General features: G+C 40.3%; 1 protein-coding gene across 2 annotated transcripts in view; it reads right to left on the reverse strand.

Annotated features, from left to right (window-relative positions):
- Positions 1 to 3,326: 3,326 nt before the first annotated feature.
- The window catches only part of Tspan12 (tetraspanin 12), a 101,107-nt gene continuing 85,712 nt past the window's right edge, over positions 3,327 to 18,721 (reverse strand). For both annotated transcript variants that reach the window (XM_075953564.1, XM_075953563.1), the window contains exon 9: positions 3,327 to 5,351. In XM_075953564.1, coding sequence (XP_075809679.1) covers positions 5,046 to 5,351 — 306 coding nt within the window. In that variant the 3' untranslated portion in view covers positions 3,327 to 5,045. The remainder of the gene's footprint in view (positions 5,352 to 18,721) is intronic.

Raw genomic sequence — 18,721 nt, forward strand, 5'->3', positions numbered from 1 at the left:
AAGGTGATGTTCGAGATTCTTCCGTATGTGTTTCTTCTGGGATTTGCTTGGGTAAGGAACTGTGCTCGTAGGAAAAAAAAAAAAACTTTTAAATCACAGGATCATATGAATGAACGAACGCGAGTGCCAAGCAACATGGCAGCTGGCAGGATATTTTTAAAGGCAGACTCTTTGTCACTGAAGAGTTGGTAGTTTTAGTTCTCATTTCTTTACCTCCTTTGACACATCTGTAGGAACCAGGAGTTCAGACGAAGAGAAGCTGTGGTAGCACCCTGTTTAAGAGTCTCTTCATGAGATTTGGTCCTCAGCCCATTTTCTGTCAGCCTTCCGAAAACGGGAAAGCAATGCATAAAAGTTCTCAGGCTCCACAGAGAATTCTTTTCAGTGACGGCCTGGAGTTTACAGCTGCCTGTAGACTTCTCCATCTGCATGTCCTGCGGGCATCTCTAACTCAGCACATCCCAAACCAAATTAGTGACCCTGCCACACTCTCGTTCTGCTACAACCTTCCTTCTAGATTACCACCCATTGCTAACTTACCCATTATAAAATCTAGAAATATTGATTCTTTTATTTTCCATCCTGTAACCTCAATGCCAACCTGCTGCTAACCTGCGTGTAGACATCTAGTCCGTGTTATGGACTCTGTCCCTTGATTCACACTGTAGTGGTCAGTCTGGTTTATGCGCCCCGAACTCTGTGATTCCATCGTCCTGGTGAGGGTCTTTCTCTCTCCCCACAAGCGTGCAGAGCTGAAGCTCCAGAGATCTTCACCTCACTAGTGCAGAGTAAAGCATCCCTTGTCCCCAGGGACTGGTATGATGGCTGCACCTGTTCCCCCGGGCCCCATCCCTCTTGCTTGGATGAAACAGTGGAAGGTCTGAGTCATGCATTTCCTCTTCTGAAATCAGCAGCTTAACATGGGAATCTACAGAACAAAGCTCTAAGCCCACATTTCACCCACTGGCTTTCCCTGGGTGTTCATTCCAGCATTCCAAGCTGTACAGTCGCAGTGGATCACAGGTCATAGCCTCAAAACCATGCACAGTTATTTAAAGCTCAGAGTCTTGACTCATGGAGTGCCGCCATGAACATCTTGCTCCTCCTTCTCTCTCTACTCTGCCCAAGGACCATTAGCCTGGTCCAACTGCCTTCCTCCCACTTTCCTCCTCTCCCTGCTCAGGACAGCCATGCTCACTGCACACACCTTTATTTACTTTTCCTGGGGTTATCACAAGCATCTCTAACGCAGGCTTTATAAGTTTTACAACAAACATCATCTCTAATTGCCTTCTCCGGGTCTCAGGAGGGCTTTGAATGGCCTGTTAAACCAATCTAAAAATAATCTCTTAAATTTTTTACTTTAAAACTTGTGATTTTACCAAAAAATAAAAAATAAAAAGGTTTTTAAAAGCTGCCAAAGACAGAGTTAACAGTTTTCCCCCACTGTACCCAAACAGAGCCGTCCCTCGGCTCTCCAGCATTAAATGCGCTTTGTAAAGTTCCTTGCAGTTTTATTATTCCAGGTGCACTGTTACCATAAGAGGCCTTTGTGGGCCTCGGCTATAAATGTCATTTGTTCCCATTAAGCAAATGTATTATATAGAAGATGATTGTCTAAATTTATGGTGACTAGTCTAGAGGGCACTAAATCGGGTAATATATCAAAATACCTGTTTTAAAAAGTCAATTCCTATAATTCGAAGACTGATGTTTCCCCCCCTCCGCTCAACATAATCTAAGCATGTTCTATGACCGTGCGATACATCAAAAGAGATGCAGCCGGACTTCACAGCTATCTAAACAGTCCGGGCGAAAAGCATAGCTTTGTTCATTGTTTGGGTGTCAGAGGTGAAGTTGGAGGACGTGATTTATTGGGGTTTCATCTTTTATAGAACTCCATATTCTGTTCTTCCTTCCTCTTTCCTCTCAGGAGCAGAGCCTCTCTTTACTGACCAGACTGGCCTCGAGCTGGAGGGTTTAAGTGGTCTTCCTGCTTCTTCCCCCAAGAAGTTGAGATTATAGGCATGTAGCAACCCAACAACACTCTTTTCCTTTTACAAATTGACAACAACACAACAAAATCTTCAATGTGGAGGTACTGGAATGATAAACTAACAGAAGTGAGCATGCTTTTGTATCAAATTACACTATTACTTATCTAACATATAAACCAGAAAAATAATGACATTTCTCTTCAGTGAAGATGCAGCTTACATATTAGTTACTGAGTTTGCAAATTTGTAATACTGTATCCAGCCATTTGAAGGAGAAGTGTAGACTTTATTTTACACTTTGTAACACACTCCACCCCAACCCTTGTATGGCACAAAAAAAAATAGATCTATTTTTGACCCTGATCAAATGGGACATATGAAGGCCTCACAAAACCTTGTTCTGCTACTGGCCTTTGGTCCTTTGCTATGAAGACTTGAAACAAGACAAAGGGTGTGTGTGTGTGTGTGTGTGTGTGTGTGCCTGAAGGGCTATCTTTTGTCCTTCACCTATAGGCTGGCCCACAGCTGACTTTTCCCCACTCTCTTCTCTCTGTAGCTGGCTAGCGAGTGAGAGTAGCTTGATTCTTGGGGCAACCAAGGTCCCCATGGTTGTTTTGAGGGCTAGCTGTTCCCCCGTACTAAACTAAACAGTACTACAGACATCTTGACAAGTAAGACCCTCTAAAGAAACACCGTCATACCCATCAAGATACCTTGATGCCTGGTATGTCACAGAACACAGAGAAGGAGGCAGACACCAGAAAAACACCCAGTTTCTCTTACAGGAAGGGATGGCCTCTGCGGCTGGATCTGGGGCCCTCACTGCACAACTTGCTCATGATGCTGCCGCCAGAGTCCAAGGCTTCATCACATCTGGAAGCATAAGAAAGCTCAAAACACAGGGCTTCGAAGGTGCTTCAGCCTTCAAATCCATGCCCACTGTGGCTAGGGTCTGTCGCTGTGTTCTCAGGGGAGGACATCCTCATCCAGCTATGTGGTTCCTCCTTACAGTTGCTGATCTTTAGGTGACTACTTAAGTATTCCCTCAAGGGTGCACGTCAACCAAAACTGAAACTTCTACCTCAGGGGTCCCTAAAGATGGTGGTGGCACGGCAGAGGATGTTGAGAAGCATGCTCCTGGGACTGTGGGCTGGATCAGTTCCAATCCTACAGGCCTCTCCCCATGCCCGCTCCTACCATTCTCATCCTCCTCCTTCTCCTTGCTAGTCTCTTCACTGATAAAAAGTGCTTGTTTTGTATCAAAATGGGCACCCATTACAGCACTACATAGTGAGACCATGTCTTGAAATAAACACGCACAAACCGTCATGCTCTAGAAAATGTTTATTGACACCTGTGTTAATTTTCTTTCCATAATCCAAGAAATAAACACAATACACAAAATACAGTAAAATGCACTTTTCCCATTTCAAATAAATATCCTCTACTTTCGTAAAAAAAAATTACATTCTTTGTAATTTGCCACGGTGTATTAATTGGTGAAATAAAAGCAAAAATTCCCTCTAGTTAATCTATCACTTAGTTCAGAGAGTCCCATGAGCATCTCTCTGCAGATAATGTTGTTTCTCTGTAAAATTACCTCAACTTCAAGACTGTTGCTTCTATTTTGCAAAAGGAAAACATAAGCTCCTTGACAAAGCGTTTATTGCCGAGAAGAATCCCCACTTGGGAGAAAAGAGCATCCGAATTTCTGCTGAATCAACTATGTGTAAATTCCGTAGTTAATCCTTCCTGCAGCCAGAGTTACAATGATTCTTATGTATCACACTGGTAATTTCCAAAATTAGTGGTTAAGGACTTAAATTAACAGTTACGAATGTAATACAGACCCAAGACAGAATTTAGAAGCTCTAATGGTGGAAAAGACAAAAAGTAATGATGCTATATAAGGCAAATTTGTCATTTTCAAACATTGCCATTCATAACATTATAAGAACTGAAATCTACTGAATTATACAGACACAGCACAGACTTATATACATATATATCCCTGATAAGTTTAAGACAATGTGTTAGCTCTTGCAAGTATTATTAATAAGATTATTTTAGTAACCAACAAAAACCGTATTTAGGTAGTCACCAATCTTGAAAGGTTTTTATATGTAATCGAATCATCCTCAAAGCAATACATCATCAGGTAATAAAGGTCATTAGTACTGTCTAAATTCCTATGTTAGCAGTCAGCTGACAGTTTCTAGGCTAGCCAGAAGAAGTTAGGTACCCTTCATAGCAGCTCCAGTGCCACCATGAATGAGTCATGTCCACGACTGCCTGCAGAAATGCTGGCTGGCCAAACCGTGCCACCTCCAAACATCATTGTGCTCAAAAAAAACCAAAAAAAAAAAACAAAAAACAAAAAAAGAAAACACACACCGTGCTTCTTAAAGCTATCCTCGGGGTTTCCAAGGGCATCAGTTACTGTCTGTGTGTTAGTTAACATGTGGAACCTTTGTTCTAGACTACTTTAACCATGTCAAGGTGGGTTACATTGGTTTGTGCTCCATTTGTTTAACAATTAAAGATGTGTTGGTTTGTCTGCCTCAGGCACCTGATTGATCTAATAAAAAGCTGAAGAGCAAATAGCGGGGCAGAGGAGGGATAGGCGAGACTGGTGGGCAGAGGGAATAAACCGAGGAATCTAGTCTTGAGAGAGAAGAGAAGAGAGAAGGAGAGAGAAAGAGAAGGAGATGCCCAGGGCCAGTCAGCCACAGAAGAAGCAGGAAAAGTAGGACATACAGAACGAAAGAAAGAGAAAGAGTCAAACAGTTTAAATTAAATTATAAGAGCTAGTGACAGAAACATATAATGAGGCCGAGCATTCATAACTAATAAGTCTCTGTGTCCTGACCTGGGGGGCTGACAATCTGAAAGCCTGCTGCAAACGTTTCTTTGTTTGAAAGAGCAGAAATTATGTGCTTAGACATTCTTTTGAAGAACATCCCTGTGTTTGAAAATTTTTGAAACAGGTAACTGTGTACCCGGAACTCACTAGTGCCACAACTTCGTGACTTCCTTCTTTGGCATTCCTCATAGTTCCTCCATCTCAAAGTGTGTGCTGAAGCTGCTGGCCACGGATGCGTGCTCAAAGATCCTGGGAAGGCTTGGCTTTAACAGTTCCACAGAGTGGCATGGTAGGTGCTGGGAAGCCTCGTTCTTCAGAGACAGCATCTGGTCTGTCCCGGGCTCCCTTCGATCATAATATAGAGCCCAGAGTAGAGTAATGGTGAGAATCATGGCCAGGATCTGCGTCACACCAATGGAGATCCCCAGAAACCTTAGCACTTGCAATTGTTTGGTTCCTCTCAGAAAGGAATACATTTTCTTTCCACAGCCCTGTAAAAGAAATAGCATAATCAGCTTCATGTTGTCTGTGTTAAACTGTCAAAAGTAGTGATTTTAAAAAACTGTAAACCAGTTAGTTATTGAATTTTAAGTTAGTGGCCTCAACCCATAGAGAGTGATGCGCACCTTGCAAAGCTCCCTTAACTAATTCTAATCAGTCTTCTTTTGTTTTGTTTCCACACACATGGACTTAAATAAAACCCAGCATCTGGAGCAGAACTTATTAACTATTTTATAATGGTAACTGCTTTTCACTTGAGAATTTTAATAAAACCTTGGGTACATAGGTTTATAAAATAGCTATAGAAATAAAACATTTGCTGATAATAAATAATAAAGGAATGTATTTTAAAAACAGTTCTTTAGGACTGGAGAGGGAACTCAGCTGTTAAGAGCACTTGTTTCACAATTATGACCAGAGTTCGATCCAAGCACCCATGAAACAAGTCAGAAGTCCTGTGAGTGCCTGGACCTCCAGGTTCAAGGAAGTGAGAAAGGAGGATAGATAGAGTTTCTCACTTAGCCCCAGGTTCAGGAAGAGACCCTGGCTAAACGGCAGACAGCAGCAGAGTGAGTACCAGATGTTCTTTGCTGGTTTTTGTAGTTAAGCAAAGGCTAGTACACCTGTACACACTCTTGGGAGTACACAGACAGACACACAAATAAATAAATGTTTTTAAAACTTACTATGCATAATATAAAATGGGTGTGTTTGTTGCTTTTAACATGAAGAACTGAATCTTGGTTAAACATTTCAGATTGTAGTACTTTATCCTTCACCATGTATTTCTGAGTTGATCAATGTTTTTATTTAATTTTCAATGCCAAGAATACTGCTTTGAATAAAATTCATAGTGGCAGGAGTATGCGTAGGACCATTGCAGAAACTGTTGGAAATTCTATTTTAATCCCAAGTCAACACTTATTTAATAATTTTCAATAAACTAAAACCAGTCACTAAAAATAATTTTAAAGACCAAATTCTTGTACAGTAGAATCCAAAGATATCATTTTTACATGGTGAAGAACAGTGATAGGAAATTGTATTTTTCATGGTTAATCATTTGTTTCTATAAAAGCATGCAACTTTGACTATACAGTTAAAAGCACTGCAGCTTGTAGTATATGATAGTCACATGCCTGAGCGGCCCTGTTTTAGGCCATGCCGTTGATACTGTATGGAATGAGCAAACACAAGCACAGTACAAAGTACACAAGTATGCCTGATACCAAAGCTCCTATGACTCGAGATATGACATGGACAAACACTGTTAGAAGGACCGTGAATTCATTACAGAGTTGGTTTTGAATTAACCCGTGGTCATTTCATGTTCAGAAACCCTTTAATGTTGCCAAAATTTTTATAATAGTCCATGTGAGATGGAGAATCACAGTTAAGAAGCTATGGTATATGTGTGAAGGACTAGAGTATTATAGCTTTGCAGCCTATATGGTCTGTTTTCCAACTTCATTCTTCTGCCATTGCAATACAGAAACAGATACTGACAGTAGCTAATAAATGGAGGTGGGTGCTGTTATGAAGTTCTATACACAAAAATGCACCACGCCAGATTTAGCTCAAAACTAAATCGGCTGACTCACAATCTAGATTTAACCACATTATTTCAAAATAATAAATTGTTATTGTATTTTTGTTATTCTTATTCTTATTCACTGCTGAGCCATAGTAACGCCTCACTTGTGAATCGAAAGCATCTCCTCAGCCTGCTTTCAGACATGATGATGCAAATGAGTAGAGCTATGCTCCTCACCAACTCTGTATACCACACAAAGGGTATTAGTGGGGGTGTTATTGCCATGATGTAACATCTCTCCCTCCAGGTATGGATGTGAAACATAGAAATTAAGTTCCCGTACAGGTCACAGATATTTGACTTGAGAAAAAAAGTTAACAAGGTCACCATTGGTGTCTAGTTTTATGAAAACAATCTAACAAGAAGATGCATCATATAATTGGAAAGAATTCTAAAGGAAAGGGGAGGGTAAACAGAAGTACCACTCTAAGAATAGGTATTTAGAAAGCACCTGGGGATTATATTGGGTTAAGAACATGACAATCGTAGGTTCTCTAGGACCCATGACCTCGTTTGCTCTCATCCCAAGCCAAAGGCTCTTTTTGCAGCAACGTGAAGCCATTACAGAAATCAACAACTGGTCACAGTGCAGATAACTGTAGAGTGCTCATTCCCAACTGATGCGTCTACAACACAAGCCCTGCAGCTAAGGCACAGAAGACACCTTAGAAGAGGGGGTAGGTAGATAGGTTTTGAGATTTGGAGGACTAGAACATCAGCTACAAGGTATTTGTCATCTACACATTACAGGGAGCTGCTCCTGCGAAATCTCAACAAAATGGTGTCTTAAAAGACCTGCACAGCCTGGCGGTGGTGGCGCACGCCTTCAATCCCAGCACTCGGGAGGCAGAGGCAGAGGCAGGCAGATCTCTGTGAGTTCGAGGCCAGCCTGGTCTACAAGAGCTAGTTTCAGGACAGGAACCAAAAAGCTACGGAGAAACCCTGTCTCAAAAATCAAAAAAAATAAAAATAAAAAGACCTGCACAATGACAGCATCAGTTGGCATCCCAATGGGAGAAAGCTCACAAAGCCCTACTCTTAGATGAAGATCTATCAGCAATTAACAGCTTCTAAGAAAGAGAAAATCTGTATTCTCCAGAGACAGGCTCTCAAAGATTCTCTAATCCAAAATGGTCAGGACTAAACACAGGTAAGGTTGGGCAGTACTAAATGGACCTATTGTGTTGTATTCATACATATATTGTTATATAACAATAATAATTAAATATGAAGCTATAAAGTTGAGAGGGGTGGGAGAGGGGAATGGGAAGAGTTGAAGGAAGGTGAATGTGGGGTGAGAATGATGTAAGCCCAGTACCCATGCGTGAATAAAAGTAGAAGAAAGAAAAATCATGAAATAGAAAAATAGAGTAAAGAAACAAAGAAACAGTTCTGTGACTAAGAACTCATTGTCATCTTCTTGAGAAACCAGTGCCTTGTCTCCAGGGACCTGTGTCAACACAGCTCAGAAGTAATCCACTCTGCTAAAGGGAATTTAATTTTAAATTAAGGTGACTAGCTGAGATATCATTTTAAGAATACATCTTAAGACCCTTGAAAGCTTTTGGTTTCCAGTAAAAGTGACGTAGTGTTCACCCTTATAAAGACAGCCACTTGAACAAAAGGAAATTCACAAATATTTAAATTCCGGCCTCCCTGTATTCTTTACCACAGCCCAAGAATTCATGTGTCTATGAGAACTAGACATGGAATTGGTTATCATTCTCATATCTTATCAGAAGGAAGTTCTTCCATTTGCAAAAGTACTAGTTGGTAATTTCACTCCAATAAAGCATTACTTCAAAGCAATAAGAAATCCCATAAAAGTCGCCAGACACTTTGCAATAACTGCCTTTTCCTGGTAATAAAAACTTCTTTAAAAAAAAAGCCAAAGGGCTATCCATCTTAGCAAAAATAAATTTAAACTGCTTAAGGATTTACAACATTTAACATCAACTTGTAGTCATGTATCTCTCTGACTTTCTTATCACAGCAAGAGAGATGAGCACACTCACTGACATGTACAAATAATGTGTAGAAAACCAAGCTACACATCACCGAAACAATTTAAAAGGTTCAACACTATTTTAAACAGTTCTACTAAGGTATTCTATCAGAGTCTAATCAACTTTAAAATAATCATGTATAACCTTTATGTGGAACAATGTTGTGCCATTCAGTATTCTTACCTTGAAACAAATAATAGGAATCACTTGTTTGGATTTTGGGAGGGTTAATGAAAAAAAAACACTCAGAATTGTGTCTAGAACACAGATAGAGCAAAGGGGGTACTAATTTTGAGCTCTGTGTTGAGCTATAGATTAGAAAACTCAACTACGTGCAGATGAAAAGATTGATGGCCATCAGAAAGTAAATGACAACATTTTACAAGATTATGAAAATACCAAAACATAGCATTATGTCCCCTAACAAATATTGATATCTTAGTGACCTCTGTGTGACTGGGCATGAGTCAGGGACATCTGTGGGAACAGAACTGAGCCAGCAACCTCAGTCAGAGCAGGCCCGAGACAACAACCTCCATAGGAGCAGGTACAAGGCAGCTACTGCTGAGGGAGCAGAGCTGAGCCAGAGACCTCTGCAGACAAGCAACAAGTCAGGGACCTCTGAGGAAGCAGACTGAAGCCAGAGACTTCTGCGGGACCAGACCCAAGCCAGGAACCTCCGCAGGAGCAGGCCCAAGACAGGGATATCTGTGGGAACAGGCCTGAGCCAGCTACCTCAGTCTAAGCAGGCCTGAAGCAGCAGCAGCCACCTCCCCAGGAGCAGCTTGAGCCAGTGACTTCCTCTGGAGCAGGCCCAAGGCAATGACCTCCATAGGGGCAGATACAGGGGAGTCACCACAAAGGGAGCAGGCCTGAGACAGTGACCTCAGCTGGAGCAAGCCCAAGGCAGCATCTCAGTGGAAGCAGCCCCAAATAAACAACCTCCATGGAAGCAGGGCCAAATGACCCCAGGTATTGCAAAGTGACCCCTGGGAGTGCTGAGTGATCTCTGCGAACACTGAGTGACCTCTGGGGTGACTGCCTGACTGCACCATGGTGAATAACCATCTGAGTCTTAGACCCTCTGACACTTGGAAGATTGATCACCAGAGTCACAACCCCAACTACACCAATCAAAGGAAACAATGGGTAGACAAGGTAAGAACACACTCAACACCAAAAAAGAGCAAATATGACACCAACAGAACTAGTGGCCCTACAAAATCAAGACCTGAACACTCAAATAGATAAAGCAGAAGAAAATGACCTAAAATGACTTTAGGAGAATATTTGAGGCCCTTAAAGAGGAAATTTAAAATTCCCTCAAAGAAATGGAGGAAAAGACAAATAAAAAAATTGGAAGAAATCAACCAATCCCATGAAGAAAATCAAGAAAAAGAAATCAGATGAAGGAAACAATTTAAAACTTGAAAACTGAAAGAGAGACAATAAAGAGAACACAATCTGAGGGAATTATAGAAATGGAAATGATGAGAAAATGATCAGGAACCACAAATGCAAGTATAAACAACATAATACAATAGATGGAAGAGAGAATCTCAAGTTCTGAGAATACAATAGAGGAAATAGACTCGTTGGTCAAAGAAAACATTAACTCTAACAAAAACTTTACACAAAATGTCCAGGAAATATGGGATACCATGAAAAGACCAAATAATAGTAATAGAAGAAGGAAAAGAAGTCCAACCAAAAAGCACAGAAAATAGATTCAACAAAATCATAGGAAAAAAAAAAACCTTCCCCAACCTAAAGAAAGATATGCATAGGAGGATACAAGAAGCTTACAGAACACCAAATAGATTGGATCAAAAAAAAGAAAGAAAGAAAATCCCCTCAACCACATAATAATCAAAACATTAAACATACAAAATAAAGAAGAATATTAAGAGATGCAAAGGAAAATGGCCAAAAAACAAATAAAGGCAGAATTATCAGAATTACACCTGATTTCTCAATGAAAACAATGAAAGCCGGAAGGTCCTGGCCAAGCTTTATCCAGACATTAAGAGACCATGGATGACAGCCCAGACTTCTATACCCAGTAAAACTAGCAATAACCATAGACAAACAAGATATTCCATGATGGAACCAAATTTAACCAATACCTAGGCACAAACCCAGCCTTACCCAAAGTACTAGAAGGAAAATTCCAACCCAAGAAAGTTAGCTACGTCCACAAAAAAAAAAAAAAATCAGTAGCCCTTCTTTACACAGATGATAAATGGGCTGAGGAAGAAATCAGAAAAATATCACCCTTCACAATAACCACAAATAGCATAAAATATCTTGTGGTAAGAGCTGTATGACAAGAACTTTAAATCTTTGAAGAAAGAAATTGAATAAGCCACCAGAAAATGGAAAGTTCTCCTATGCTCCTAGGTAAGTAGAATTAACATAGAAAAATGGCAATCTTACCAAAAGCAACCCACAGATTCAATGTAATGCCCATCAAACTCCCAAAAAATTTCTTCACAGACCTCCAAAGAATAATACTCAACTTCATATTGAAAAAGTAAAACTCAGGGTAGCCAAAACAATCCTGAACTGATTTCTTAACCCCTGCCTGTAAAAGCCAAAGTGCTCTTCAATATTTTTCAGAAAAGTGAAATCACTACCCAAATGTCTACCTGGCTTCCTCATCAGAGGGACAAAAGTTTATATAATTTAGAAACAGTTCTTCAAAACCATTTAAATTCAAAAGTTTTAGTTTCAGACACATGGAAAGTTAGTATAGATAGATGCCTCCCTTTATTGCTGAAAAAAAAATATGTGTCATATTCTATCAGTTTCTTAGGAAATGAACAGAAAACAGACTTGGTTGATGGGGGCTGATCTTTGTCTCTGTTTCATGTATTGGGGTTTAAATATGAGTCTTCAATGCACAGGAAAAAATTAGTATGGGCCTTCTAACATTTAGTTAATAGTGAGTTTTAGAATGAAAGGTGAACCATTGAAGGATCTGAATTTTCAATTAAATGGAAAAGGTGAGTTCAAAAGCTCTATTGTGCAGCACAGTGACTTCAGTTAATGATGCATTAAAAAGCAAAGCATTTGGAAAATATCCACGCTGGTGGCTCAATCCTTTGAAATGCATTATATCAATTACTTCATTTTTACTCCTTCAATAGTCTCTGAAACTTAAATTTTGCCTATATACTTTTTCTTTTTGTGTCAAGTCTCTCTTCCCTTTAAAATAATTCATTTTAGGCAGAAAGCTCATCGGAGAGGTCATATTTCTTTTCAAATATGCAGGTAAAGCATAACAGAAGCTGCTCAGGTACAATCCATTGGCTTCATATTTTGGCAAGTTATGGAAAGTCAGTGTTGATATTTTTCAATATCAAATCTAGCCTTTAAAGGGCACAGTAAATTGTATTATCCAGGATTCCCTGGGAAGGAGATACATGAGTGATATATACTGTTCTAGAGTAAGGTAAATCTTGGGAGTCAGTAGGTTTCCTATCCGTGTTTTTGAAAGCATGGCTGAAAATTAGTAACATCAGCAAAGTGGCCCAGTAAGACATCTGAATAGTGTCTTCCACACAAGCAATGACAGCCGAGAAGAACCAGTCAGATTCGGCTGTTTCAGAGCTCTAGGAATTAGCCAGAGGTTTGCAGCAATGTGAGCAGCATTTGTTCCAGAAAGGACTGGGCTTTCAAGAAAAGACAAAAAGCTTTGTGGCATTTGGCTGTCCCTTGTTCTATCTGTCTTCTTAACTCTGCAATGGTCTTGAAAACCAGCAGCCTACAACCATGGTGGATGCTGGGCACAAGAGAGCAGGATGGGGATGCCTTTTAAAAGCCTAATTCCTAATGAGAATTGCCATTATTTTTCAGATCTCGTGATTCCCTGGAACTCTAGGCTGTCATGTGACCCTAGAGTCCACTCACTGCATCAGTTTTGCCCCTGAAAGTGTCCACCAAAGACAAGAGTGTCTGCTGGTCACAAAGGCTGCTCGACAGGTTGGTTGACATTTGTACATTTTGGGGGGAGGACCAAACAAATGCTTAAGAGATCTCACAGCTGGAGAATGATGAGTCCATAGTGTGCTTGGAAGAACATCTGTCTACATTCTAGGATCTGAACAGTTACACACCTGCCCAAGGTTGGACATGAACTTGATAAAGACCTTAGAAGGCCCTAAGATCTCACTTCTCCATGACCTTGAGAATCTGTGAGTCTTTGAGACTAAGATGCTTACTGGCTAGGGGTAAGTAAGGCTAGGAGACTTGTTGAATCTAATCACCTCAGGAAATCTCTGTTTATTCATTAACTGACACCAACTTATCTGAGCAGGGACTTCAAAGGCCATTCATAACAAATATATAAATATATGTATACATATACATATGTATGTATGTATGTATAATAACACAGACCTTACAAAATTAGTGTCAAAAAACTCAATAGGTTAACAAGCAACCACAAGAAACTTTAAACATTTATGGCTCAGGATGGAGGTTTCTTAAATTATCCGAAATGTCCACTTGGAAGGATGGAAAGCAAGGAAAAAGGAAAAAGGAAAGTTATATGGAAAGAGAAGAGGAATGAAGGTAGGAAGGATGGAGAGAAGGGATGGAGGTAAGAAGGAAAGAAAAAATAATTACAGGATATGCAAGGAAAGAAGAAAGGCTCACTTGCATAGCAGAAACAATGCTTTAAGGGAATCATGAAGTCGCCCATCTAACAAGATTCCCTGTCTCATGAGTGAGTCTTATCCACACTGATCCTTCTTCTGACTGCATCTCAGACATACCAGACTAGCCTCAAATTAATTCACTATGTAGCTGAGAATAGCCTCTACTTCCTGAAATTAGGGCTGTGTGCACCACACTTGATTTATGTGATGCTGGGGACCAAATCCAAGGATTCCTGCCTGCTTCATATGCGCTCTTTGGACTGAGCTAAGCACCCCACACACCTAGCTCTTACCTGTCACTTCTGCACCGGAAGTGTCTTTCTAACAGTGTGAGTTGGTCCTGATTCTGTGCTCAGTCCATCCTTTTCCATACAACAGGGTCAACGTTGCTTCGCTTTAACCCTTAATGCATATACCTAGTTCCTTCTAGCGTTCCAAACACACATCCCTAGCTCCTAGTAATCAGTTGACGTTTTTGTTATTGTTATTGGTTGTGGGGAAGGTGGTATTTGTTTGTTTGGTTGGTTGGTTGGTTAATTTTCAAGACAAGGTTTCTCTGTGTAGCCGTAGCTGTTCTGGAACTTACTCTGTAGACCAGGCTGGCCTCAAACTCACAGAGATCCTCCTGCCTCTGCCTCCCTCTCCCAAGTGCTACGATTAAAGCTGTATGCTACCACTGCCAGGTCCCTTAGTGATCTTTTTCTGGATTATACTCTTTGTGTCAGTGTTACATTGAAAATGATAAAACTTCTTAACTTGGAGAAAACCTAGAAAATGCCATAAAATTTTAAGAAAAGCAAGGCTATTATGAGTGAGTTTGCATCCAGGTGAGAAATAACCTTTTGTTCACTCAGAATGTCTAACATGAGTTTGTATTTTTGTGCGACGAGACAGGGTGTATTTCCTTCTACTCCAGGAGGCCATGAAAAGACTTGATGTCTTCTCTGCGGTGAGAACATAATTTACCCAGAGAAGAGATCCTACTGGAGTCTTCTACTTTTCCATTGGTGTGTCTACCTTATCACTTCGTTTTGTTCACCCTTCAAACATTACACAATTTTAGTCCCTTAAGCTTGCCCCATATAAGATTATATTACATTTTCTTTATCAAAAGCTTCTTAGAAATATTACCCATGGAGTATTCCAATGAAACACAATGAAGTGGAATCTCTATGTACCAGCAAACTAGATTACCAAATTCTGCCAATGTGCAATATCCTAACCTGGGCTTCTATGTATTACATCCCACTAAGGTATTTTGCTGAGAGGTTTTGAATTATACAGAAGAAAATACATCTCTAAACTGGTTAAAATAATCTTGAAGATACTTTTCTAGACACATTATAAGCGGTACACATAAAATCCCACTTGTGAAATAGTACTTCAGAATTGTCCTGCCTTTGAGAACTTAGAGTATTAACTCTCCCAGCATCCCGATTGTGCAGAAAAGCATAATCAGGGTCTGTCAGAAAGCTCAGAGGCAGCAGGATGCTCAAGGACAGCAAGCAACTGGTGAGCATGTCTGCTTGTTTTTCCCTCTTCCTTCACCTTGACTTTTCAATTCTATTTATATTTCATTATTATTAATACACTGCATCTTATACTCTGTATTAGATCCTTTATTTAATAAAAGGCACAAGGTATGAGCATATAAATAACAGCACAGATTTCTCCAAGGTGCACACAATTTAACACGTCTCTGATGACTCAGAACAATCTTTTTTATCTTGCAGGATAATAAACATTATGCTGAACATCAGTGAATCATTTCCAGAAGCTCTTAAAATTAGATGCACAGATTAACGTTCCAAGCCAACATTCCTCAATGTGCGGTCATTTTTCTCTCCTTTTTTTCTCTCTAAATTTGTCACAGAAATAGCTCCAGCATTCACTTTTGGTTTTGCACCACCCCTCTCGGAGTAATTAAATCGTAATACAACCCTGAACTTATTTGGAGTCACTGAAAGATCATTTAGTTTTCCAGTGGAAAACTGAATTGTTGAAAAGCGGGACACTAGGTCTAGACAAAACAATTGGGGTATTCGCTTGCAGGGTCTGTCCCTGTTCATAGATGTATAATGATAAACCCAAACTTCTTTCGAGCAAGGAATACAAATGGTAGACAAAGATGGGTTTCATTTTTCTCACCATAGGAAAGAACTGAATTTCATTTATTTGATTATTTGCAGTTAAAAAATTCTGAGTTGACATTACTTGAATACGTTGTCATCTTAAATAGAGCCGTGTGAGTCCTACACTAATAACCTCAGATAATTCAAAGGTATGAATAAGTCTTCTTGGCTCACCTACTTTCTTTGCTGTAGTATTAAAATTCTGGTCAACTATTAGCCATAAATAACAAGGCTACATTTATGAGAGGTGGGGAACACATGAATCTCTGCATTTCCTGCCATCTATCGGAAGGCACGTCAGGATGCCTCATTTCATTTGAGGAAATTATACACTTGAAATTATTCTCTGATCCATCTACAAAATGATTTCTAAAATTGGAAGATCACCAGTGGCTTTTCAGTACTCCATATTCTCAGGCCACCTCAGAAAGCCAGGCAGGCTTTGAAAGGGTTATGAAGATAAAGTATAAGTAAGATCTAGGTGCCAATATATGCATAGCAGTATTGATATTTTTGTGATTGATTTCTGATGACAAGCATGTCTCTCAAGTTTGAAATGACTGTGGTAACTATCAGTATAAAAATATAATCTTCAGCTTTTTTTTTTTTTTAGAATCCAAGAGCTGAATGATAACAGTTCATGAGTTCATAGGTGTTTAACAGATTGGTCAATGGTCAAACATTCTTCACTAAGAATCTTAAACTCAACAGGGAAATAAGTGCTTCCTCAAAGAAAAAACCTGGACAGCATCCACTAAACCAAAACTTTCTGACCTCTACAGAGAAAAGTTTATCCAGGCCCAAGAAACATAATGAAGAAGTTATTTTATCGTTTTTGGATGTATGATGGATCCTCATAGCTCAATGAATCATCACAATGTCCACGGAATACAAACAACATTACCAAGTTTTAAAAACCGCGCTTGCTGCACATTTCGCTGTTTAACCAAAACTGCATATAAAGAGACCAGAGTCTAACAACTCAGCGGGCACACCCAGCTTTTCACAGCAGAGGAGGGCCCGTTCCTGCCTCAGGCTAAGATTTATGTGTAGACCCCACCTAACGTGATTTGTCCACCCTTGCTGTTCAACTACCGGAAGGGGAAAAAGGGAAAACTGCGCAAATCAAAATCTATAACGTAAAAACTCCAGTTCAGTCAGCATAAAATCACATAGCCAGAGGTGCAGAGTTTTCTCTTAGGATGAGCAAAATGAGGGCCACACAGCGAGCTGAAAGCCTAATTGCAGATCACTACTTTTTCTATTTGATTCAATAAACCCATTAATACATTGCTGTTACTAGCATCATTAGCTACCGCTATGTATTGAAGTGGTGTGTTTTTTACATGCCAAGTGGTGTACGGAGGATCTCTGTTTATCTTTGAACTGTTCGTGTCTTAGCTAACGTACAAGAAATCTGAGGAGTTCTAACAAATTCAACTTCGTCTTAGTCATGCATTCAACACCTGAGAAATCAGCTTGGACTCCTGGAGCAAGCAGACTCAAGTTTGGTCACTCGCAGCCTGACAACCCGAGACCAAATCAACTGATCTCTTGCTGAGCTGTTTTTCCACAAAACGCTGATAATACTGAGAGAAAAGTCCTAGGACTTTAAAGAGGCGATGGCTGCAACATCCTCACTCAGAACATCATGGAAGCTTGTCTATTTGAAAAACTCAGTGTGTCCGTCAGGATTTGCCCACCCCTACCCTAAAGGTAGCAGTGGGTTTTTAGGCGGAACATGAAAAGGCACTGCAGAAACAAGGTCTCATGAACTTCTGCTCTCCTAGTTCCTGCCCCCTGCCCTCTTTCTTTCCCTCGAGGTGAGGTACAGCGAGATACTAGACTTCTGGTCCTCTGAAGCAAGCCATAAAACCTACAAACTTCTTTTCTAATCTCCTCCCTGTGGAAATCTGTAGCAGCAGGCGACTTAGTCGTCCCAACTGTCCAGAACCAAAATAATCATACAGGAACTATATTAATCAAATCCCTGCTTGGCCCATTAGCTCTAGCTTCTTATTGACTAACTCTTAGACATGAATTTAATCCATCTCCATTAATCTGTGTATCGCCATGTGGTTTACCAAGTAAAGTTCCCAGCATCTGTCTCCTGAGAACTACATGGCTTCTCTCTGACCCCGCCTCCTTTCTCCCAGCATTCCATTTAGTTTTCCCTGCCTAGCTATATTCTGCTCTGCTACAACTCAAAGCAGTCCTTTATTAACCAATGGTATTCACAGTATACAGAGGGGAATCCCACATCAGAAAGCCAGTGATGGCTGTCCAGCTCCACACTGAGGTGCCAGGGAATACGAGAAAGAGACAGAAGAACAAATCTGAAATGGTCTTGCTAACATTCTCCCTCCCTGGCTGATCATCACTAGCTCATATCCCTCTGTGGACATGTTTTCCACTATTCCACTCTTCATTCATTAGATTTCAGGCAGCAGTCTTCTCTAGGAGTTTGGGTTTTCCTTGCTTAGGGTAACTTCTTGTGTAAAAGTTCTCTTAAGTAAGTGTTAAGCTGCGTTATAGCAATGTCAGCCCTGACCCTTTGCTTGGCTGAGGAAACAGTATTGTACTTCGTAACCCTTGGCTAAGGGCAACCAATCCACAAATGCACCCAGGCTTTTCTAGAATAGGCTATGATCCCATTTTGCATCCTTTCCTTCTGCTCAGGGCCCTTGAAGAAAGTAGGAGTAACTCTGAAAGACAGGAACCTAAGATGGCAAGGTTACATCACAACTGGCCCCTGAACAAACTTGACCACAAAGCTGACTGGCAGCCCAAAGCAGCAGGCTTCTCCAGGAAAGAGAAACCAACTCCTACCTCATCCAAGCTATTGAAGCAGTCTTTTTTTAATTTACACCCACAAAATCCACATCTCTAACTGAGTTCTGCCTCCTGAACTCCTTATTGTCTCCTGGGTTTCTGCATCAACCTGTACCTCACCACAGCTTTCAATGC

This window comes from Microtus pennsylvanicus, chromosome 19 (genome assembly GCF_037038515.1).
Source record: "Microtus pennsylvanicus isolate mMicPen1 chromosome 19, mMicPen1.hap1, whole genome shotgun sequence".
NCBI classification, from domain to species: Eukaryota; Metazoa; Chordata; class Mammalia; order Rodentia; family Cricetidae; genus Microtus; species Microtus pennsylvanicus.